Source organism: Borostomias antarcticus (assembly GCF_949987555.1).
Source record: "Borostomias antarcticus genome assembly, chromosome: 5".
Lineage (NCBI taxonomy): Eukaryota > Metazoa > Chordata > Actinopteri > Stomiiformes > Stomiidae > Borostomias > Borostomias antarcticus.
Window position 1 is genome coordinate 4,562,722 of NC_140238.1, and position 25,239 is coordinate 4,587,960.

General features: G+C 49.8%; 1 protein-coding gene across 1 annotated transcript; it reads right to left on the minus strand.

Annotated features, from left to right (window-relative positions):
- Window positions 1-2,187: 2,187 nt before the first annotated feature.
- On the minus strand, window positions 2,188-25,196 carry clic4 (chloride intracellular channel 4). Its single transcript, XM_084438763.1, has 6 exons — window positions 24,815-25,196; window positions 9,166-9,275; window positions 6,358-6,483; window positions 6,036-6,142; window positions 4,245-4,426; window positions 2,188-4,096 (listed from the first exon to the last, which is right to left on the minus strand). Exons 1-6 carry the CDS (start codon window positions 24,881-24,883, stop codon window positions 3,932-3,934), a joined length of 759 nt encoding a protein of 252 aa, XP_084294889.1. The 5' UTR covers window positions 24,884-25,196; the 3' UTR covers window positions 2,188-3,931.
- Between the last annotated feature and the right edge of the window lie 43 nt (window positions 25,197-25,239).

The following is a 25,239-nucleotide window of genomic DNA, read 5'->3' on the forward strand; positions in this document are numbered from 1 at the left end:
TATTGGATGCCAACATACTTTCTGAATAAAGGCCAACGCTGCTGAAGATGGAAGGCGGAGATAAACGGCATGGAAAGCATTAAGGGACTGTGAGATTTACAGTACTGTAGTCAGAGAGGAATGTTTCAGCCCTGTCGCCTTCCAAGAACAACACCGCTGGCCGTCCTGCCAGAAGCGGCCGTTTTCGCGCGTCCCGAGTGAGTTGCTGCGTGTGAGGGGCACTTGAGGGTTTTTCAGCGGGGCAGACTAGCCCGACCTGTACAGTGAATTGTGAAGTCTGTGCTTTGTATCGTAGGCTGTGGCTCAAATCGGCTGTGAACGGCTCTTGGCAGAAAAGCTGATAGGGAAAATAATATGCAGCCTGTCCACAGAGTTCTAACTTCTGTCGCACTTTCCCCTCAAATATAGAGCTATCCTTCATCGGGGTGGTGATGTGGTGCAATGCCTGACTGACATGGAGCTCTACAAAGAGATTTCTATAATCCACATTTAATAGACAGGTTTTATACAAGGAGCACAGACTACATCTCACACAAAATGCTACTTTGTTGTGAAAGAGTAGATTTTCAGGCAACCAAGGTTTTCAGGAGACCAATATCCATATTAGGACCTAATGTTCATTAGGCTATATGTGCACTGTTTGAATAATGTGTATTATATATAACAATTATATCATTAATAAACTAAAAGGAATGAAATAGCAGTGTTGCTCATGACCAAAAGGTAAAGGTAGGCGAGCCTATCACTGCCCAGGTGTTCAGTAAGGTTAAGAATGCTAGCTTACCGGAGGGCTGGAGGTTTAAAGCAGAGTTGGGACATCACTATGTACCTTTGAGCGAGGTACTTCACTAGAGTAAATATTTATCCAGCTGTATAAATGGGTGTTGTGTGAAACGTGCAAACCGAACGAGCTCTGCCCAGGATAAGAGCGTAGGCTTTGCCAAGCACAGAAATAAGACCGTACTATGCTCTCAAAGATACCACTTACTACCCATGCCAACACAGATGAACACGAGAAAAAAAATTGATTGGCATTTGATGTTGCACTGCACTTATATCGTGCTTTTATCCAAAGTGCTTGTCAATGGCCTCTCATTCACCCATTCCCACACCAATGCTGCCATGCAAGGTGCTAACCTGCTCATTGGGAGCAATTTGGGGTTCAGTGTCTTGCCCAAGGACACTTCGACAGGTGGACAGGAGGAGCCGGGATTCGAACCGCGATCATTGGACAACCCTCCTATCTGCTGAGTCACAGCTATAGTATGCTGCTGCTAGAAGCGGACTACTAGGAGGCATGTTTATAGAGAAAATGTTAATTGCTCAACCATTGTTTTGATAATGAATTAGATCAGGGTTCCAGATACAATGGAGACTAAATTCAAGTTCAGTAAGTGTAGATACTCTATTATTCCCATTGACACGTAAATAAACGTAGGCCTATAATGTCAAGTATCTTGCTCCACATGCATAGGTTACCTACCACATCAGTCAGTTGTCTAGTTGTGTATCAGGAGATCCGTGCAGGCCATGGTGACTGGCGCCCTCTGTTGGCCAGTGTTATATTGCCTCCTTGTTCTCTCCCTGTTCAGCACCAGACTACAGTAACATGTCAGACAGGCACACACAGCAACCACTCCTGGTGTCACCCTCATTGCCCAATTACACTAAAACCCTCGGCTCTAATGAGTGTGTGGTCTGAATGATAGCCAGCATTGTTTTGGTTGCACACACACACACACACGTCTGTTTACGTCCGGGTGGATTTCCTCTCGCAGAGCTAGGGAGCGAGGCCCCGTTATTCCGGGAGGGAGAGCAGAGAATGTCTGGGAGTGGAACGCGATCCTTTAATGATCTGGAGGGCGCCCAAACGCGCACGCCCCCACACCTCTCCAAGCGTTGGGAATGATCAGCCAGTAGAATGGGCTTGTTTGTGTTGCAGAACAGAGGGGAATTAGGAGCGTGCTGGGAAAGCTCATCGGCTGGATGGGAGGGCATCTCCAGGGGGGGAGGCGGGGGAGGCCGGGTGGGTGGGCACCCACTTGAGACATTCCTCTGTGGTGAAACCTCCAGCCGGGTGTCAGTCCTCCAAACAAACACGTCTTAGTCCGGTTTCTCTGTTTGCCATCTATCACGAATGACAGCCAGTAGATTGTATCGCAAGAATTCAAAACCGAGAGTCAAGAGTGCCAAGAAGAGGTTTATTTCATTTATGTCAATATTGTTAAAAAAAAAAAAAAAAAAAAGCCATGACATACTGTAGTCAGGAACTTTTCTTCGTACACTGACGGAGAGGAAGGGAGACCCCTGATAAGGCCAGAGAAGGGAGATGTTTTCTAGAATTAAAACCAAACCTCAGCAGGTAAGCAAAGGCCTGTTTCCCCCAGAAAAAGTCAAAACCGATGAATGTATAAAATTTACACATTGAACTCTGAACAATCAAAACAAAAATATTTACAATTCCTTTTATCAAATTTGTTTCATAACAAATGTCTGAAAAAGATGGCGAACCTGGGGACAAACATACATGTTTTTTTTTTGTGCTTTATCCACACTAAAGCACTTTTGGAACTACGGCAGTATCCATTCACTACCATTGAGATCGTTCTACGTTGAGAGAAAACGAAATCCTACTAGAAAGTCACTCCGTTACTCAGATCCTCTCTGCTACATCTTTCCTCATAAATATCTTTAGTGTCACCTTTCCTGGTGCCTGACCGCACATTAGTGTCCTACCGTGTGCTACGAGAGAGAGAGAGAAGAGAGAGTGTGTGGTTTTGACTTCTCTTGTTCAGATAGCGGTCATCCTATCCACAGTATGACCAGAATAATGTGCCCTTTTCGGTCAGTGAGGTGTAATATAAGCACTGCTTCCAGCGCACAACACAAGCCTTCCCTCCATGCCTTACGAGAGAAGGGAGCAACCGTCGCCTTAGTTTCTGGTAATATACGAGAGACTTGCTGCTAAGCATATCAGTGTTTATGTGGAAACGTTATATTGAGGCAACGCAGTTTGTAATTCCATACAAGCTCAAATGCTTCCGTTAGCTACATGAAAGTCCAATATTTTTAATGGATCTCAGGTTCCATTTATTTTCCTGAGCTGAAAACATCTTAGCTCTAAGCACCTGGTGCAGGGAAGTTTCTAGAAGCCTACCCTAAGTTGAGCTAGCATGTGTTTGCACACGGATTACATGTGTCTGTCCATATACACAAGGTCATGATGAGAAGTGAAATCAGAGCATGTGTGACATGTCGCCTCAGACCCGCATTACAGTCGCTCCGATTCATTTGAGGAGCGCAAAATTTAAAGCAAAGCATCATGAAGCTGTGTGTCATCATCCTCTGGTCCGGCTGAATGAGCGCCTCTTTCCCCAGACACCCCAGGCAAAAACACTAAAGCTTCAACACTGTTTAAACCACTTCTTAAGCCAAAGAAAACGAAACGATCAGCGTATCACTTTCGTCGCAGGCCGAGCCCGATCATTATCAAAACAGACAAGATAGAAACAAAACATAAACAGCTTGTGTGACCGCGGTTCCGTATGGAAAACAGAAGGTCAACTTGAAGGTCACTTATTAGGGAGTGTGTGAATCAGCACTCCCGACGCTGACGGAGCCCTCTAGCGTCATCTGGCTTGCCGGTCAAATCGCCTCGCAACGTTCGTCTTAACAGAAAGGGAAAATTATACAAAGCAATTAACAATGGATCATCAGTGACCTTCCGCCGTCGCTTCTTCATATATCTTCATAAAAATGGGAGGGGGGAGAAAAAAAAGAAGAATGGATTCATGCAATGAATGAGAGAAGGAAAGGAGTCCCATCGTTTTTCTTTCCCGTGTCGTGTGTGAACGGACTAGTCCCAGCGCTGGGGGGGGGGGGGGGGGGGGGGGGGGGGTTTGGGGGGGTAGGGGGCAGCTGGGGGCGGGGCCTACTTGACCAGCCTCTTAGCCACGTCTCCGTAGGCGATCTCGATCTCCTTGTCGCTGGGGCAGGTGTTGGTGAACTCCTCGCGCGTGTAGGCGTTGTTCAGGTACTTCCAGATGCCCGTCATGTCCTTGGGGATGTCGAAGCCTCTGTACTTCTTGGCCACCACCTGGAAAGAGGGACATTAAATAGACAACGTCAGCTAACCAACGCTGGACAGAGTTCACTGTGAAACTGACCATATGGAAACGGTGCCATACGGGCGACCCGAACACCCAAGGCAATGCGCCGCGGGCAACGCCGGGGGGTGTCCTGACCTTGACGATGTGCAGCTTGGGCAGCAGGTTGCAATCGGTCAGCGTCATCTCCTCGCCGTCCAGGAACTTGCGGGAGGACACCTTGACGTCCTCGATGCTGTTTTGGTCGATCTCGTCGGGCAGCGGCGAGCGCAGGTACTCGTCCAGCTTCTGGAGGGTCTTCAGCAGGCCCCGCTCCAGGCCTACGACACACGGGGGCGGAAAAACCAGCATTACAAGAACTGAGCACGATGCCTCTGGGAAACTCAGCCCAGATGAGACGAGATACTCTTAAAAAGTCAGGACCTCGTCAAAAAAAATTGTCCAACAGCTGCTATTCCGCAGCCCGCCACCTGAGGGCAGCATTTCATAGTGTGACGACTACATAACTGGTGCTAAAGGAAAACTCTGGCCACCTGTTTTTGACAGACATTTTTAGTTTACATCACAAATCTTGTTCAGTTTTATACCCCTCAAAAGAGGACAACTTAATATCCCATCATATATCTAGAGCGGTACTCCCATTTTAGGACAGCATGACTGAGCATGTTCTGCTTTGCATTTCACAGTGCAGCTGTCATGGAAATACGTTTATATCTGGACATGACTTATCATTCAGTCATGAGATCCAACATTAGAACAGTACTCACACAGCCCAGGAGGAATTCTGAGCCAACGCTGTCACACTGAGTCAATATTTCTCCAGGGAGGAGAATGGCCATAAAACTACAATAAATTTCACTCAACACTTTGCTATTGTGGTTCAATATGGGATATGCATACTGTACAAAGATGATTCTAATTTAAAGATGATGACAAGCCAATACTTCAGAGTCAAAGCTTTTATACTGTAATGCGAGGTCCTTCGCTGTGTCGTATGAAGCCCTTCAGAAGAGGAAGATGTTCTTATCACTCCAGCAGCATCTTATCTACTGGGCCAGATCAGGACTGTTTATCTAGCAGCATGCTTTCCAAGGGTTGTTAGACCCAGCACACTGGAGGAGGTGCATCTGGCTTTGAGCTCTCAACCAGGAACGTCTTCCTCTCTCTCTCTCTCTCTTTCTCTCCCTCTCTCTCCCTCTCTCTCTCTCTCTTTCGTTCTGTTGGTTTCAGGTAGAGATGTAACGGTATGAAAATCATATTCACATCACGATTATCGTGACCAAAATTATCACGGTCATCAGTATTATGGCGGTATCATTAACAGGTGCTGAAAATGTTCAAAAACTACTGATACACACACTGAAATAATTTCGCCAAGTTTTATATTGAAAACCACAAATAAAATTAACAGCACTATGCACTTTTTGTTTGCATAAATATTAAAATAATGCGTCTGGGAGACTGTTGCTAGCTGATGCTGGACAGTATTTACAGTGAGCATGGTAATCAAACACTGTTTTAATGAGAATTTTATCACCATAAATGTAATCAAATGTTATTGTGGTTTATCATTATAACAGTTGTTTTTCCATCCCTAGTTTCGGGGCGGTCCAGTTGTTTTCTGGGAACCCCCCAGGTGACATGGGGGCGGTGGCAGGAAGGGGTCTGGGGACAAGAGAGTGCCCCCCCCCCCCCGAAGACACACAAAAGCCCTGTGTTCCTGAGTCAGGCCCACCCACCAATCACCTGAGGGATACCACTGTCGCCTAGCAACCAGTGAATTCTCTCCGCCTGACACAATTCAAGACCTCTGGGTATTGGTCCCCTCCTGGAACTAGCCTGTGTGTGCGTGTGTGTGTGTGTGTGTGTGTGTGTGTGTGTGTGTGTGTTGCATCAGAATATTTTTGATTCAGCAGCTTGCCAGCTCACCTTCATTGGTATCTGGCTTGGAGTTCTTGATGAAGGCTGAAAACTTGGCAAAGATGTCCATCCCAGCAGTGTTAGATTCAGGGTGCCTGGCGCCAAGCTTGGCATACCTACACACACACACACACACACACACACACACACACACACACACACACACACACAGACACACACACACACACACACACACACACACACACACACACAGATGACACCCCCCACCTGACACAAACAAGAGAGTATCCTTTGTGTGTGCAGCGTACCCACAGGAGTAGTGCGGTGTGTGTCGTGTCCATATAAGGGCGTGAGGGGGCGGACCACTCACTTGGGTGGGCTGAGGACGTCCTCCAGGAACTCCTCGATCTTGTTAACGTCCGTCTTGACCTCTCCGTTGAAGGTGATGAAGGGCGGGTGTGTTCCTGGGGCGAGGTTCTGCAGGTCTGCTGGCTTCCTGTCGGGGGGGGGGGCAAGAGAGAGGGGGGCCTCAGGCTCAGTCCAGCGACATATTAGTCTGTCGCAGTAAAATGGCGCCGTCGCATTAGTCGTTTCAAATTGGTTTCTCAGGACAGGTCAATACCGAACGCGTAATTGAGTTGTCAATCTGTGGAGGAGCTGTGGTCTCCAGTGCTCTGGTCCATTGTTCCAGCCCTTCCTCCCACACACTCACTCACACACACACACACGCACGCATACACACACACGCACGCACACACACACACACGCGCACACACACACATACACACACGCACGCGCGCGCACACACACGCACACACACACACACACGCACAGACAGACTGAACTGTCTTTTGTGTGTACATGTGTGAATACACTCAGGCTTGCACGTGTGTGTGTGTGTGTCCGTGTGTGTATGTGTGTGCGTGCGTGTGTGTGTGCGTGTGTGTGCGTGTGTCCGTGCGTGTGTGTGCGTGTGTGTGTGTGTGTCCATGCGTGTGTCCGTGCGTGTGTCCGTGCGTGTGTGTGTGTGCACGCATGTCAACATTCCTCCGTCCATCAGCAGCTCTCGGTAGCTAGCACGTTGTGTTCCAGATGTCCGAGAGGCAAGATATGATGATTTGCGCACGCAAAACACACACACACACACTCACACACACACACACACGCACACACACACACACACACAATGAATACGTGACGAATGACTGGGGGAGCACAATGCGCCGAGTCATGCTTTTGTCCTCCGCAGGAACTGAACATCTGAATCAACAACAGAACCACAACAGACCCGAGTCTCCATTAATTATCCCACCTGCAACTACTGAGGGAACCGACCGGCGCAGCGAGGCGTCGGCCCTCTTTGATCAGGTGGACACGCCCCTACAGAAGAGTCACATGGTGCAGCGGGAGCGCTGAGGAGGAGGTAGGAAGCAGGCGCTAGCACAGCCAGTTCCACGGGCATCAAAACAGGAAATGACCTCAGCTCTTTGGCACGAGCACAGGAAGCACCCTCGCCCCGGTGGCAGCTCTAAGGAGCTGTTGGGGGTGGGGGGGGTTTGGGGTTCGAGGGTGGAAAGAGCACCCCCCCCCCCCCCCCGAGATAAAGCTTTCATCTTATTAATCAGACAGACGAAGCGGGAGCCAAAAACGACATTGGGAAACGTTATCTTTCGCAAAAACCATTCGACGTCTCGAATCCGACTGCGTGAATCACAGCGCTGCTATTAGCGCTCCACGAATACATCCTCTGCAGTTGGCAGTGAGGAAATTCCCATAAGGCCTTAGGACACAACAAACAGTCCCTTGTGCAGTGACACGTGTGCCCCTGTTGCCTGGAGATCACAGTCTGCGTTGGTCCGCCTGTATGGAAAAAGTGAGCCCGTCTCAGGCTGTATCAGTCCTTTCACAGCAGAGCCGGGCGCTTGCGCTCGCGAGTCACACGAACAAAGGCGTGTTTGAGTCCAGGGGGGGAAGACAGGGCGCTGGAAGAGGACGGACATCCTTCACTGCCTTCTACAGCGCCTCTGGAAGCTCGGCGCGTGTTACGCCCCATTAAAACACAGGCTGAGGGTGTGCAAGTGACTACGCGTGTGTATACACGTACACACACACACACACAGGGACGCACACGCACACCTCCCTGTAGGGAGAGGGTACATGTTGTTCCAGCTCTAGATTCCCCGCAGGAGTTGAAGAGGCCGTTAGTCAGAGTTTCGACGGAAGGAACCGCCGTCCTCCTCCTCCTCCTCCTCCTCCTCCTCCTCCTCCTCCTCCGACGCCGCGGAAGCGACATCCCGTTCGGCTCGCCAGGCGACCGAAGAGATACGCCGAAAAGCTCCGGTAGGAGCCGTTTGGCCGCGGCTGGAAATAATGGCCCGATTCGCCGGCCTTGGCCCTGGGAAGGGGAAAAACGGTCAGGAAGTCTTTAGATGACGCACAAAACTGAAAAGTAATGGGGCGGTTGAGGAGCTGGCAGCGCCGGACGACGCGCGGGGGAAGAAAGCTGTCGGACAGACTAAACCGTGTCCCTTACAGGAGGGAGACGCCGAGAAGACGACCCCTTTCTTTTAATCCGGCTTTTTTGCTCCGGGGCAGAAAAATAACATGTTTCTCCGCTCAAATCCTAGGGAGGAAGTGAGCGAAGGCGCGCAAACCTCAAATAACCTCCCCCGGAATGGAGCGTGTTTATTTTCCTGATCTCTCCGGTTCGGTAAAGGTCATGGGAAAACCAAATAAGCAGTCGGGCCGGCGAGCGCGCCGGAGGTGGGGCCGGATCAAAGGCTCTGCACAGCCGCTGAGGTCTTAGTGGGCAGGCCCAGAAAAACTGGAGACCATGAGAGAGGAGAGGAGAGGAGAGACGAGGAGAGACGAGGAGAGACGAGGAGAGACGAGGAGAGACGAGGAGAGGAGAGGAGAGGAGTCCTCCGTAGGCAGGATAGCAGTTCTTGGAGCAGTGGAGGGAGGAATGGTTGGCTGTGGGGGGAGTGGGCCAGCATGTGTGTGTGTGTGTGTGTGTGTGTGTGTGTGTGTGTGTGTGTGTGTGGCTGGGTGGCGGTGTGCATGTGTGGCTGGGTGTGTGTGTGTGTGGGAGGGGGGAGTAGTGTGCGTGGGTGGCTGGGTGGGGTAAGGGGGGGGCAGTGTGCGTGGGTGGCTTGGGGTGGGCGTGTCGCTCCCTCACCTCTTGAGGTCCACCGTGGTCACGTTGAAGACCACGCCTTTCAGCCACAGGATCATGAAGAGTCTCTGGGAGAACGGACAGTTCCCGATGCTCTCTCCATCACTCCCCGCCTGGGAGAGAGAGAGAGAGAGAGAGAGAGACAGAGACAGAGACAGAGACAGAGACAGAGACAGAGACAGAGACAGAGACAGAGACAGAGACAGAGACAGAGACAGAGACAGAGACAGAGACAGAGACAGAGACAGAGACAGAGACAGACAGACAGACAGACAGACAGACAGACAGACAGACAGACAGACAGACAGACAGACAGACAGACAGACAGACAGACAGACAGAGAGAGAGAGAGAGAGAGAGAGAGAGAACAAGACAGAGAGAGAAAAAGTGAGAGAGAGAGAATATTACTCATCAGTACACAGGGAAGGCATGACTATCAAAATCAAACTTGATTTGTATAGCACATTTCATACATGACAGTGCGCTTCACAACAAAATACAATTTAATACATAAGACAAATAGTAAAAGACAAATAAAATAAATAAATTGTAAGCATAATAAAAAGTGTAATAGAGACCAACATACTAAGAGCGTCGGAAAGACTAAAAAGCTGTGTTGGAGAGCCTCAGAGTACGACCACGGCGGCGCACGGTTCAGACCAGAGCTTTTCGCCGTGCGAGCGGTCAGACCCAGTTCAGACCCGCCACTGCGTGTGTCTCGGGAGGCTGACAGACGGGTCTCAGGCGCTGATCCGTGCCGAGTCACGGTCCAGAGGCCTTTAATGGAACAGGTCCTGATACGCTGATATTATCAGACCTCTGCTGCACTCACCCAAGGGCACAGATACAGAACAGCAGACAATGATCCTTTCACACAGACTACAGCACAGCCAGGCTCCTGGACACCCAGGCAAAAGAGAGAGAGAGAGAGAGCTAGAGAGAGAGATAGAGAGTGATAGATAGAGAGAGTGATAGAGAGAGTGATAGATAGATAGAGAGATAGAGAGATGGAGAGAGAGAGGGATAGATAGAGAGAGATAGAGAGCGAGAGATAGATGGAGAGAGATATAGATAGAGAGGGATAGAGTGAGAGATAGAGAGAGGGTTAGAGAGAGTGATAGAGTGATATAGATAGAGAGAGAGATAGAGAGCGAGAGAGATAGATAGAGAGATGGAGATATAGAGAGAGAGAGATAGAGAGAGGGATAGAGAGAAAGAGCGTTAGAGAGAGAGAGAGAGAGAGATTTAGAGAGAGAGAGAGAGAGAGAGAGAGAGAGAGAGAGAAAGAGAGAGCGTTAGAGAGAGAGAAGAGAGAGAGAGAGAGAGAGGGTTGACCTCTGCGTCAAACGCTCCAGCACACTTCCCCTGCTGCCTCCATTAATCGTGGGTGCCGATGGCCGAGTGTAACTGGAGCCTCTAGAGAGACCGGACACAGCAGAGTAGTCTCTCCTCCTCTGCTCATTCATGACCTGACTGATCTCACCCACCCAGAGACGGTGGGAGAGGGGTAGAGGATCCCATACAGGATACCATATAGATACCATATAGATACCATATAGATACCATACAGGATACCATATAGATACCATACAGGATACCATATAGATACCATATAGATACCATATAGATACCATATAGATACCATATAGATATCATACAGTATAATATTATGTCAGTCCAGTTAACCCACTGTGCTCGTCCATCAACTATAAGGCCTTCTAGGGGGCCTTTTTGGAGTGAGAACTACAATCAATGTCGAACGACCAAGACAATCCGCTAGGCTGCCCTCACAGGTGAATGTGGGCGGGGTAACGTAACGTTTTAGTCTTAACATTTTACACTTTCATCCAAAGCGACTTACTTTAGATACATGTAGCCTTCTTACTGTAAGTACCGCCAGCAGTCACTGCGCTACAGAACGGAAGAGGACTAATTACACAGTACCAAAGGTTGAAGTGACATTGGGTAACATTGAAACCGTTGTGGCATTACGAGGTGGGGGAGGAGTCTCCTGTGAAACATGGTTAGACTCCTCCTCCCTGACAGCAGTTGGTTGGAAGTAAGGATGCACCGATATGAACATTTCGGCCGATACCAATAACAGATATTAACACTGCAGTCATGTCCGATAACCAATATTTACCAATGTCGATATGTTCTGTATAAAAACAAGTTTCTATGATAATCAGTTTCTGAAAAACACATGGATACGGTCTCCATTTCCAAAATATCCTAGAAAAACGATAAATCATAAATTTACCACATTGTTTCCTCTCAAAAACACACGGCAGCAGCTAGACAGAAATAATTATTGTCTGTTCACATCGGCCCCGTTTTGCACATCGGACCGATACCGATATATTAACAGATGACCAACATCGCCCGATACCGATCTGACTGCCGGTATATCGCGCATCCCTAGTTGGAAGCACATTCCACCATTGCGTCGCCGAAACAGACAGACGCCACGACCGAGCCGAGCGACCCCCTGCGCCCTCGTACAGACGGAGGGCGGCGCCAGGCGGTCGGCAGAGGTGGAAGAGCGGGGCGCTGGCGCCTGGAGACTGACCGGTGACCGCTGTGTCCAGACAGGGAGGGGATGCTCCCTTTACCGCCCCCTAGGTGAGCACCAGGGTCGAGTATTGAACTGAATATAAAATGGACATGCACACACACACACCACACACGTGCACACGCACACACCTCCACTCGCAGCAGTAAAAGGGTGAGGTAATATTGTGAACCCTCCCACACCAGAGATCTCCCCAGATCCCACCACAGATCCTCCATCCCTCTCACCTCTCCTCCCTCCATCCTCCATCCCTCTCACCTCTCCTCCCTCCATCCTCCATCCCTCTCACCTCTCCTCCCTCCCTCTCACCTCTCCTCCCTCCATCATCCATCCCTCTCACCTCTCCTCCCTCTTCCATCTTCATCCATCCCTCTCACCTCTCCTCCCTCCTCCATCTTCATCCACTCTCCTCCCTCCTTCTCTCCCTAGTTCCTTCACACCTCTCCCTGGTCCATCCATGGGCCTGGGGTTGTTTGTGTGTGTGTGTGTGTGTGGAGGAGTCAGAGAGAAGAGAGAGAGAGGAGAAAGATCGAGGGTGACAACCTGCCAAATTTTAATCACAGGCCGTCCCTCATGTAGCACTAATATGTTTATGAGTTGTGTAATTAGCGATTAGCCTCGCTAAATGAGATATTGATATGGAGAGATCTTGCTTGTGACAGCAAACAGTGAAGCCTGGAGTATGCCTACTGCTGACCGACTAACGCTGGCGTTGTTCAAAATAAGCAGTTTGTTTTGTTGAAAATAAGCAGCGGAGGAACCTTTGAAGACGCTGACCCCAAGCACTATTCCAGAGTCTCCTCCAAAGACAGATTTAGAAGACTTCCAAGTGCCAATGGACTCTTCCATGGGGACCGTGATCTCACGGAGGAATGTCATTCTTCGGGCCGGTCCATTCCTAGAGCAGAATGCCCAGTATTCCGCCATTCAGACTGACCAATGGAGGCCATCCCCTCTCAGAGTCCATACTCTAACAAGTCCTCACTTTTTTCCCTTTCTCTTTTTCTTGTAAATCACCTTCCCTTCTCTCCATCCTTGGTCTTTTGTGTTCTCTCTCTCCCTCTCTCCCTCTCTCTCTAGTGGTGACATGAATTATTCTCAGTGTTCCAGGGGAGTACAGAATGTGCCCAGGCACAAGGCACACTGACGCTAATTAAAATAGCTGCATACCACCACGTTCTGAGATAAGGACCGGCAAACGTGTTGCAAGATAGCTGGGGGGGGGGGGGATGAGGGGCCCTGGAGGAGGAGGGCATCAAAGGCCATTTGAACTAAAAACAAGCAGATGAGGAAATAGGCTCTACAAAACTAACTTGAAACCATTTTGTTTCGACTTTTCTTTCTCGAAAGCAGGGGCCAGGCCTACAATCAAATCAAGTCCTGGGATGAATAGGGACTTTGTTCCAGCATGTTCTCTCTCTCTCTCCCTCTCTCTCTCTCTCTCTCTCTCTCTCTCTCCAGTGACACCCTGCTGGTGTGTACAGCCTATCTGCTGTTTGACGCTGGTTGTCGGACGACAGGAGGGAGGGAGAGAGTGTGTGTTCCCAGTGTGGGTTCTCTCTCCCTTTGATCCTCCTGCTCTCTTGCTGGGCCCGTGTGAACAGCTGAGATGTGTGAACAGCTGAGATGTGTGAACAGGCTGGATTAGATCGGTCTGTGTTGGAGGTCCTCATATGATCTGATATCACCTCAGATGGGCTGATATATGATATATGATCTGATATCACCTCAGATGGGCTGATATATGATCTGATATCACCTCAGATGGGCTGATATATGATCTGATATCACCTCAGATGGGCTGATATATGATCTGATATTATCTCAGATGGGCTGATATATGATCTGATATTATCTCAGATGGGCTGATATATGATCTGATATCACCTCAGATGTGCTGATATATGATCTGATATCATCTCAGATGGGTTGATATATGATATATGATCTGATATCACCTCAGATGGGCTGATATATGATCTGATATCACCTCAGATGGGCTGATATATGATCTGATATCACCTCAGATGGGCTGATATATGATATATGATCTGATATCACCTCAGATGGGCTGATATATGATCTGATATCACCTCAGATGGGCTGATATATGATCTGATATCACCTCAGATGGGCTGATATATGATCTGATATCACCTCAGATGTGCTGATATATGATTTGATATCATCTCAGATGGGCTGACCTTACAGCGCCTGGGAATAAAGACCATGTATATCTGAGAAACCATTATCTGATATTGTGGATTATTCTCTGTATCCCCCCGCCAAACACACACACACACACACACACACACATTCATAAAACATAGCGATTAGGGATGGGTATCGTTAGGATTTTATCAATACCGGCATCGATACCCATATTGCTTATCGATGCCGATACTTATCAATACTCTTATTGATACAACTCCACCACTTTGGAACTCATACAATGTATTCTGAACTTGGTAGAGCTGCTCCTTATACATGGAATACTTTAAAACAGACTCTAAAGCTTGAGGTCCTTCTCTCAGTCACAGAGTTCAAGTCCATGGCTCTAGACCGATGTACTTCAACCTGTAACTGTTTTTAATTATTATTATTATTATTGTACATTGCTTTGTTGATTTGTGTCTGTGTGAACTCGTCATAACTGTAAATGAGGGAAACCTCAGTGCTTCACGAGTATAAATAAAGGTTTGAAATGAAACGGGAGCATGGCACGGTGACGACCTTGTTCTCGATGACGGCGACGACACGCACGACGCCCCCGATAACGAAACGGCAGAGATGACCACATCACAGGTCTGCATTTGGAAAGCATTTCTCTTCATTCAATAATTCAATTCAATCATTTATTTGCCATGTCAACAATAAGTTGATAGGAATGTGTCAGGTTCACATCAAAACAACAGCACACAACACACACAGTACAAGTAGTACTGTACAAGTACACTGTACACAGTACAAGTAGTACACATATAAAGTGCAGCAGGTGCTATGCGCGCCTGTGGTAGTTTTCGTGCAGGTTCAGATGCCGGGTGGCTTGGGGAAAGGTTCTATCCCCCGAATCGAGTTGTTCTGCATCCGATACTCCTGTATTAATGACCGCGACATGAGAACAACATATGAAAGACTAGGATATCCACATGAAAACAACATCCATGATAATTCATGAGGATCACAGAGGCCATGTTTAGTCCATTAAGGCGGTCGGCAGCATTAGAGCTGAGGTCATCGTCCCCACAGCCCCTCGTGGTCAGAGAAAACGGCCACACTGCAGCAGCTGAGAAACACATCTCTCTCTTTCTCCCTCTCTCTCCATCTCCCTCTCTCTCCCTCTCCCTCTCTCTCCCTCTCAGAGGCAGACACAGCACTCTCTCTTCCAGAGACTGCAGTGTGAGAGAGAGAGAGAGAGAGAGAGAGAGCGCGAGAGAGAAGCACTCAACTCCAGCTGCTTCTGAGACTGCCTGCTCCCTGCATATAATCTGCTGAGGGAAGAAGGGAGAGAGAGAGAGGGGGGGAAGAGGAGGACGAGGGCCTGTCGCTACCGAGAGAGAGAGAGAGGGAGGGAGGGGGAGAGGGAGAGAGAGAGGGAGAGAGAGAGAGAGAGAGAGAAGCCCTCAACTCCAGCTGCTTCTGAGACCTGCTCCCTGCACATAATCTGCTGAGGGAAGAAGGGAGAGAGAGAAAGGGGGAAGAGGAGGACGAGGGCCTGTCGCTACCGAGAGAGAGAGAGAGAGAGAGAGGGAGGGATGGGGAAAGGGAGGGAGGGAGAGAGAGAGAGGAAGAGAGAGAGAGAGAGAGGAGGGTGGGTGGGTTGATCAAGAGAAACCATGAGAGGAGGTGGTCGATGGCGTCGTCAACAGTTGAACGAGGGACCGCAGAGACGAGGATGAGTATGGACAGATGGAAAAAGAGAGAGAGACATGAGAGGAGTTGGGAGGGGGGGGGGGGACAGAAAGCAGGCCCCACGAGCCACACCCCTCCCGACATTATTAGCTTCAGTAGCAGACGGCCCGCCGCTCGCCGCCCCCCCTCTCCCTCATCCTGGGCCCCTTGGTGGAGGCGGAGGGGGGAGGGAGGAGGGGCCGAAACTATTCCAGAAATGTCCTGCTACCATCGCCGCGGAGGACACCTTGTTTAGTTTAAGCGAGGACGCTGGTGTGTAGAGGTGCACTTCCTGCTGCGAAGTCTCCTCCAGCACAACTGTGGTCAACACACACACACACACACACACACACACACACACACACACACACACACACACACACACACACACACACACACACACACACACACACACACACACACACACACACACACACACACACACACACACACACACACACACACACACACACCTCAAGTGAATCCACTACTGTGAGCTTCTACTATGCACTATACTCCAGGGAGGCGGTTCACTTTCTACATAATATTCACAGCTATTCAGCCATCTGCCTTACTCATCCTGTAGCCTCCACAGATGCTGACGGCCATTCCAGGAGCAGTGTGCCTATGTGTGTGTGTGTGTACACCTGTGTGTGTGTGTGTGGGGGGGGGGGGGGGGGGGTGATCGAAAACGTTAGAGAGCACTTTAACATGACCAGTAATGAGAAGAAACAAGTCAAGTCTACCACAAGGCCCAATAGCATCATTCAGTCCATCACTGACATTCGCTCCAAGTGTGTGAGCGTGTTAGTGTGTGTGTGGAAGGGCCCCCCTTCACGCTTCAACAGGCCCTCAGACTTGTATCCAGTGCTTCTAGAAGAGTCTCTGCGTTGCTACATTGAGAAAAGGGTTCCTCTTCAGAACGCCGGTCAAGAACGCTGGTAAGGAACGCGCGCTCACACCCAGGCAGCACAGTGCCCTTTTGTTTGTGGAGCCCGTTCTGCTCACGTCATCGGACGGAAAACAGCCCAATACAATTTCGAGTGGAGGAAGAAATGATTTCGGGGGCAACCCCTTATAAGGAAGGTTAAGAGCCTCGGTTGTGCTTAAGTTTGCGTTCAGTTTCCAGACGACAAACGGTCATCTGTGACTCAAGAGCCGTTAACGGGAACTGAAGCCAGGAACGTCGTTCGCGCTAAAGCGTTAGCAAACACGCGTCCTTCACAACTTCGAGCACCGCCCGAATTCCCGGTAGCACAGCCCGTATCCGGCTCCTTTTCTAATTTGTAAGGAGTTGCTAGCAGTTGCATCATGCTGTCCCACGAGGACTCCTCAGATATTCCGCATTGACGGAAACCTCTCCCCTGGCTGTGTAACGGGCTATATCGGGCTATTTCGGTGACACATGCGACAACAGCTGACCGTCGCGTGAGTCACGCTGAAGCCGAGAGAGATGGGTGTCCGAGCGTCCGAGGGCCACAGCGACTCCAGACAGTGAGCAGCCCCTCTCATCCGCCCTGCCCCGGCGCCGGCTGGTGAGGTCACCCGCCATGATGTCACTTCCACCCCGGCGCTGGTCACGAGGCCGCCGCGCGAGCGAACGACCGCCCGGAGGAAGGCGAGGTCCGAGGCTGGATGGTGAGCTGCGAGTGTACATGCGGCGAGGCGTTTGTAAACAGAGGCTCAACCAAAGGTCTCGTCTTCAGGTGTCCCATAACATTTTATGGCAGAGGACATCGGCGCTATAAAAAACCGAGAGCTATCCCGCTCCGCCTCTGCTTAATCAGTCTGTTTTAGTACAGTCATGCGTTTGTTTAAACAGGGGGGGGGCCCTCGTCACTGGGTCCAGAGCTGTCCTCTCTAGCAGGGGGGGGGGGGCCCTCGTCACTGGGTCCAGAGCCGTCCTCTCTAGCAGGGTGGTGACACCGAGCGACCAAGGATAACAGTAGCATGTGTATTATTTAGTCTGAGGAGAGTTTTCCCAGTTGGCGCCCAAGGTCTAATTATAGTAACGTGCCCATGCATTCCCCTCCCTCACACACACACACACACACACACACACACACACTCAGTCACTCACTCATACACACACTCCCTCACTCATACACACACACGCTCCCTCACTCATACACACACACACGCTCCCTCACTCATACACACACACACACTCCCTCACTCATACACACACACACAAACTCCCTCACTCATACACACACACAGACACACACACACACACTCCCTCACTCATACACACACACACACACACACACACTCCCTCATTCATACACACACACACTTCTAAATTAGGTGGGCTGTGTAAGTTCAGGCCATGCTTTTACCAAATAAGGAGCTGGCGGGAAATAAGAGCTGCTTTCTCGCCCGGCGACACTAGAGGAATGTCCTCTGGGAAGGGACGTCACGGCAACGTCATGGTAACAACAACGCTACCGTCTGGGCCAGCCTGGAGACAGGTTTGGGACATGACTGGTCTGGATGGGTGACTGGGATGTGCTGGGCCGGTACTGTTCTGGTTCCAGGTCAAATAATCCAGAGCTGGTCTAAGTAGCCTAGATGCTTGGACTGGGTCAGGACTGGGTCAGGCTGAGTTGGGTGGATGACTGGACCTGGAGCCCAGGTCAAGTATCTAGAGCAGGTTTGTGTGAGCCTGTTTGTCTGGGCCTGGCCCGGTGTGGACCGGGCTGGGTCAGGCCGGGTCAGGCCAGGTTTGGTGGGTGACTGGAGGGGCCGGGATTGTGGTCAGAGACTTCAGCGTGTGGAGGAGTCAGGCCCTACAGGAAACAGATCACACCCTGGTGCGGCTCTGACTCACGTGAATGTCAGAGCGTGGAAACCCGGCGTCTCCCAGCCCTGGGCTCAGAGAGGAGGCAGGATGGAGAGGAGGAGGCAGAGGAGGAGAGGAGGAGGCAGAGGAGGAGAGGAGGAGAGGAAGAGGAGGATCCGCTAAGTCTGGCCTGGTCAGCTGGAGTGAGAGCAGGAGCACGGATGAAAGCTGGAGACACTCACGGGTTGATAAGTTAAAAAGAAAAGTATGTTCAAGATAAGGGAGTGAGGTGAGGCAGGGAGAAAAGGATTGAGACTCACCCCCCGGGAGAAAAGGATTGAGACATACCCACCCGGGAGAAAAGGGATTGAGACACACCCCCCGGGAGACAAGGATTGAGACACACCCCCCCCAGGACAAAAGAAAGAAAATAGAGGTGTTTAAGGGGTGAATGACACACCAACCACCCTTTCTGTTGTGGTTCCAACACAAACAGCAGGTCTGTGCTGAGCTGGGTTGAGACCCTCCTCCTCCTCTTTACACAACATCAGACCCCAGACTGATGACTCAGACGCACACCGCAGTGTTCACCATGCGTCACCCCTCTTCTGTCCACACACACACACACACACACACACACACACACACAGCTCCTCTGGAACACACTCGAACAACACATGGTAGTTTTGAAAATCCTACCTTTGGCCTATTTTACCCGATAGGCGGGAATTAAAGCTAATCAGTGTTGAGAGGACGTCTCCAGTCTAGGCGACTTTAAACCAGCCGTTGGTGCTCAAAGACCGGCTAGACTGTGCTGGCGGGAGCCAAACCCGGATGGCACAACGCCTGGGCACCATGGCCACACAAACAAACACAAGCCCCATCACTGGTTTTCAAGGTTTTCCACCGGTTGGTCCAGTTGGCCAGAGTGCCTGACCTTTCAACTTTGACCCACAGCGCAGTCTCTAGTCCTACAACCCGAACACGCAAACATGGTTGTGAAACCTAAACACGAGTTGAAGAGCAGCATTTCCTTACAGCTGTAGCCTTAACCTGTGACTACAGTAGGTCACTCGCAAACCGACACCAGAGGCTACGACGAGTCTCCGCGTGACACGACGGGAAATAGAGAGACGACGGATGGGAGGGATCGCTCTCGCTGCGCCATCGATGACTTGACGGAACAATGGGTCTGGTTTGCGTCCCGCTACGCCATCCTATCCGTGCTCAGCGAGCGCGCGGGTCATCTATACGCCGAGCGGGGGCTCGCCGTGGCTTACTTAACCAGCGCGTAGCTCCGAGCGGGACGCCGCGTGTGAAACCCAAGCAGAGGGGATCGTGTTGAGAGAGCTAGGGTTACCCTGCCCGACCTGCGGCTACATTCCCCTCCTCTGAGGGAGGCGTGTAACGGAGACGTAAAGGTGATGTCAGAGAGGACTGTTTAAAAGGATAGCCCCTCGGCCCCGAGCCTGGGGGGAGAGAGGACGATAACAACTATCTCAAAAGATGAAGAAGAAGAGAGGACTTTTCTTGGCACATTTGAGCCGTTGCGTGAGAGGCGATTAACGACGATTAACTTAAAAATGACCCAAGGCGGAGCAGATAATCATAACATTGCTTTATTAGCAATAGGCTAGATTATTGCTAATGGTACCTCAAGTACTCCCTTTCTCGACATTGTCATCCTTCTCCAGGCTCTGCCTCTACACCACCAGTCTTGTTCATTATAAGTTCAGTACAAATCAGTCTCAATTCCTGAGTGGGCCAAAGGAGAAATGCCTCATTAGCAGTGGAACAACCGGGCTTCCTGGGTAGCAACGGACCGTCGTCCTCCTCAAAACAGGCATCAAGATGGATCTTTCGCACAGGTTGGCATCAGCACGTAACACTGTGTTTTTCATACACCAACTACATGAGGGAAAGAGTGCTTGAAAGGCAATCAGAAGAACCCCCCTGAACTAATGGTGTGGTAATACTGCTACACAGGTCCGTTTGAGGCAGAGGCCCAGTCCAGACAGAACATAATGATCAAGTACTCTTGAGTCCAAATGCTGCAGCAGCAAGTCCATGGTGTAGAACAACGGTTCAAAGCTAGAGCGCTGTACAGAAACAACACATCATTCATCTTTGTCCACCAACTGACGCTCACTCCGCCCCCTAGCCTACAGTGCTGGGGAAAATTAACTGCCATATTGATTTTTACTATTAAAAAAATAAAACACAAGATGACAGTCAACATGCAAACCAGAGGTAAATTGAGGATCACATGCAGACAAACAGGCTGGAGACAAAAGTTCAACTTGTTTTTATGTCGCTGCTTAAATCATGCCACGGGTTGCCTAGATACTGTGATGCAGGGTAAATCGTTTAACTTCCAGTCGTGTACCCGCTATGAATTGAGGGTCCAGCACTCAAAGGGAGTCAAACAATAGGACTGACTTGGTCACGGAATTAAGAGGGACAAAATGGAGAAACATCCTGGCTCTGACTAATATAGACAGGCGGTCAGAGAGCTATTTACAGAACTATTACTTCATCGATTTCCTAGAAGTGTATCATCCTTCCACACCCACTACATAAAGACAGGAGGTCAGGCACAGAAGTGTCCATCTAAACCCTGAGCTGTTATCATCCCTCTGGCCAGAGAAGGAAGGCGAGGTCTCTGACCTCCAGGCTGTCCCCCCGAGGACGTGATCATCCCTCTGGCCAGAGAAGGAAGGAGAGGTCTCTGACCTCCAGGCTGTCCCCCCGAGGACGTGACTGCAGGGGTGCGCTTTAAAAAACACAGACTGGTACGCTACAGGGTTCTGTCGCCATGGTTTCCATGCAGTTCTTTCAGAGGCGTAAAGAAAACCAGACAGCTATAATGGGCCATAAGAACGGGTCTCTTAAGATGTTTACTGGCCCGGATCCTGCTCCTGACAGGGGGGTGGAGGCGTGTCTTAACGAGCAGCACCGCGGCCTCGGCGCACATCGGCAAAACAGAACCACCCTTTCTGAAATCATCTGTAGGCTGATCTGTATTCTCACCCGTTTCATGAGGTTACATAAGGTCGAAGTGTTTCAAGAGGGGATATTCTGAGATGTTGCCCTAGAGGAAGCCTAAATAAGCTCCCTTTAACCAGAGATCAGTGGATGTGAATGGTGGTGCGTGTCCTAGCGTGAACTTAAATCAGAATCACTTAAGTCATCCGGTTCGCATGCCACGCTGGTTAGCTCCATGTGTTAGGAGCCTCCAATGAAAGAAACAACCTTGTGGAACCTGAACTGCTCTCACTGGAGAAACAGTCGGTTTAATTCAATCGGAAATACCTAAATCAATAAGAGGGGACATTCGAAGGGTTTGGACCTTACTCAGACCACTCCAGGGGAGAAGACGCTCAAATGAATTAGCCTAGACTCAAATGTAGTAATTCTGCAAGGGTGGGTCTGGTTCCGTCAACATGACAGTAATGAAGTACTGAAGCCTTCATACATCATCTCACAAAGTCACATCCAGGCGTGGTGGACGTTCTAATCTCTCTTCCCCTCGGCCATACGAGTGTGTAATTCTGCCTGTGCTTGCATATATTTGGGTTCCAAACTTGGCCCGTTTAGAGTAAACAAGCTGTTGTGAGCCAACTAGGATCGACAGCCTCTTAAGAGTCCACACACACACACACACACACACGTTGTACTAGGACCAACTCATGTGAGACAGACAATCATTAATCTGCTGAATCGCAGAGGATCAGAGGTTGGTTGTTCACAGTCAGATCACATCAGGTGAATCCTGCATCATCTGTCTGGAGCCAGAGGCAATAAAACAACTAACAACACAAGAGTTCGCCGCCACAACCTCTGTGATGAAAACAATCAAAACCGTTACCATAGTAATCTGGCAGACCCCATCGGTAAACAGTGGAGGGTAGATTTAAGGCTGGCAATATAACCTCACAAACTCCACACAATCTGCCCGAGTCAGCTACTCGGGTCAGAAGAGTTGTGGCTTTTCTCCTCTTTCAAGATGGAGATAGAGGACATCTAGGCGTTGGCAGGATGATGAGGGGGGCTCGGTGTATTGCGGCGCCACGACAGTTGTTACATCAGCCCATGCGGAGCGCACACAGAGGGTGTTATCAGCTGTTTCTCAGAGGCCCAGTGTGTGGTGTGCCTATAGCAACGTGCATGCCTGCCTCATTGTCTCGCACGGCCGCGTTTGAAGCGGCAGAGAGCGGGAACAATGACGGACATGTTGGGGCATCAATAATGGATGTGGACATGTCAGTAGCTACCCCAGGGTAGAGAGCTACACTGGCCAGATATGCAGAGGGTAGGGCCGGCCCGAATGCAAACACTTGACAGACAGATAGAACCACGCACACACACACCGACAAGGACACACACACACACACCCATCAGCGAAAGACACACACACAAATACACACACAATAGGGATTAACTTCTGTACACAAGCACTGTACAGACAAGAGCATACAGCATGCTCAAACAGAGGGGTGGTTGGGGGAGGGAGTGGAGAGCCGAGGCTAGCCCAGGGATGGTGTAGCGCCTGCAGGGCAGTAAAGGGGTGGCGCCCCAAGATATCTGCCCCTGACACGTCCCCATCTGGCCTCCCCGGGAAGAGGCCCCCATGGCCGGAGGCAAACTGTCTCAACACATGTGCTTAACACTCATCCCCACACAAAGACCTCTCCTCTGGATGGTGACTGACCACAGCGAGAGGTAGAGAACACAAAGATACAGCTCCCATATGTTCACTCAACCGGAAGACTGGACAGCACAAAGCTGGACAAGAAACAATGACCAGGCCCGCCTTTGGTAAATAAACAATACATAGGCTACATTATAAACCACACAAAATATTTGCCTTCACTTTGCATTTGTTCTTCACTGGCTCTCATTGACAGACTTGCCTGAACAGTAATAAAATAATAGCCAAAGACACTAGTGTCATACAATATAACCATAACTAGGCCTGTATTTGTGTTACGTGACAGAACTGTGGGTGACTGGATGTCTGGCTAATTTAGAACAGAACATGTTCCCAGAACTGTGTGCAGACTGAAACAGGAGTGATCACGGTCACCGGTGTGAAATACTGCATGAAAGGTTATGTTTACAATACGCCACCCATAAAGTTTGGTTGCAGGCTCTGGGTTTGGGACGCCCCCCCGCCGCCCCCCCCTAATTGAATTCAGGCGCATAGCCCCCTCCCACCGTTCCTCTCCCCACGTCACTCCCCCCCTCCCAGCGTTCCTCTCCCCACGTCACTCCCCCCGTTCCTCTCCCCACGTCACTCCCCCCGTCACTCCCCCCGTCCTTGTTTTCGCCTCTTTTCCCGCTCTGAGGAGCATTTGAGCAACAGGCAGAAGAAAGGAAAAACTGCTGCCATGTCACAAGCAGGAGAACTTCAAAACACGATGAGTCCAATACCATATCAGATGTTTGTTTTTTTCTGGGGTGCGCGCTCTTTAGAAATGAGAGTGCAATTACTTTCCAAATACTTAAAACACAAGCAAAGAAGACCTCGTACTAGTGTCTAGTCTATCACTATCATAAAGGTCATTTGAGAGGCAGGACGAGCTGCTATCTGAAGCTGGGCAGATGTAGTCATAACTGTTTTTGCATTTCATTCTCTGGTGAGAACTCTAAAGATAACTGCACAACAGCTTACCAGGGCCTCGTTATATTGCGGTGTAGGCCAACGACTTTTGGTGACATGTTTAAGATGATATCATCAAATTGCTGCGAACATCAATTTCCACAGCAATTGGTAGCTTTCTCCACAGACCAACAACCCTCAACCGCCCGGAGGTCCTGAGATCCTATCCACATAAGGGAAGCAGGCTGGAAGGAGGATACAATGTACCATTTATCAGAGAATGTTACAAAAAAATGCACAAAATCTAATAAAAACTGGCTACACTTAAGCCATCACACATTACATTGTAGCCAATATGAATTATTACAATAAGAGCTTTGTTAACGGCTTCCTTTCTCTCGCGATGGAGAAAGCAGCATCCGCCCTACTAGCACATCATCTGTCACTGGGTTTCTACGGCCCACATGGCCAGAGGCTGATCAGAAGACAGATATTATAGGCTACAGTATATTTTATTACGAATCATCTAGACATAGTCTACGGGTGGACATTTGCATTGTTTGTGAGGGAAGTCAAAGCAAAATGTGACCAAATGGTAGCCATCAGTCGCCTGAGGGTTATCCCACCTCAAAACTGTCCCATGCATTTCGAGGAAAATGTCTTCCTTCATTCTGTATTTAGTACAGAAACATGACCGACTGAAAGCCGTCTTAGGTTGTCCAACATATTTCTACGAAACGTCCAATATTCAACTTCTCACCGCAACGTTAGAAAGACAGCCACTTGAAAATGATTCACGTCCTACCTTCACAAAGAGCTCGATAACGGGTTCGTCATCAGACTTCACTCCATTCTGGGGTACAGAGAGCGACATTGCGAACTAAGTTTTTGAACTTTTCCCGACGAAAGAGGTCGTCTTCACCACACCCGACAGGAAGCTTCTTGCTCAGCCCTCCTCGCAATCCCTTTCCACGCACAAGACTATTTGGAGAACCGCTTTTTCAAGGCAAGCGACCAGCTGGAAGCTCGCTGTAATTCTCACACTAGAGTGCTGGGAGCAAGTCGACCAGACAAAGCTTGCTAGACCGCTATGCTATTGGTGCAGCTATCCCCTTAAGTAAAACGTTCTTTACGGTATTCCAGAAGCTCGATACGGCTACAAAACCACTGTTGGTCTTTTTATTACTTGAGTGGTGATGGTGTGGACGGGGAGGGTGGGGGGGGCAAACG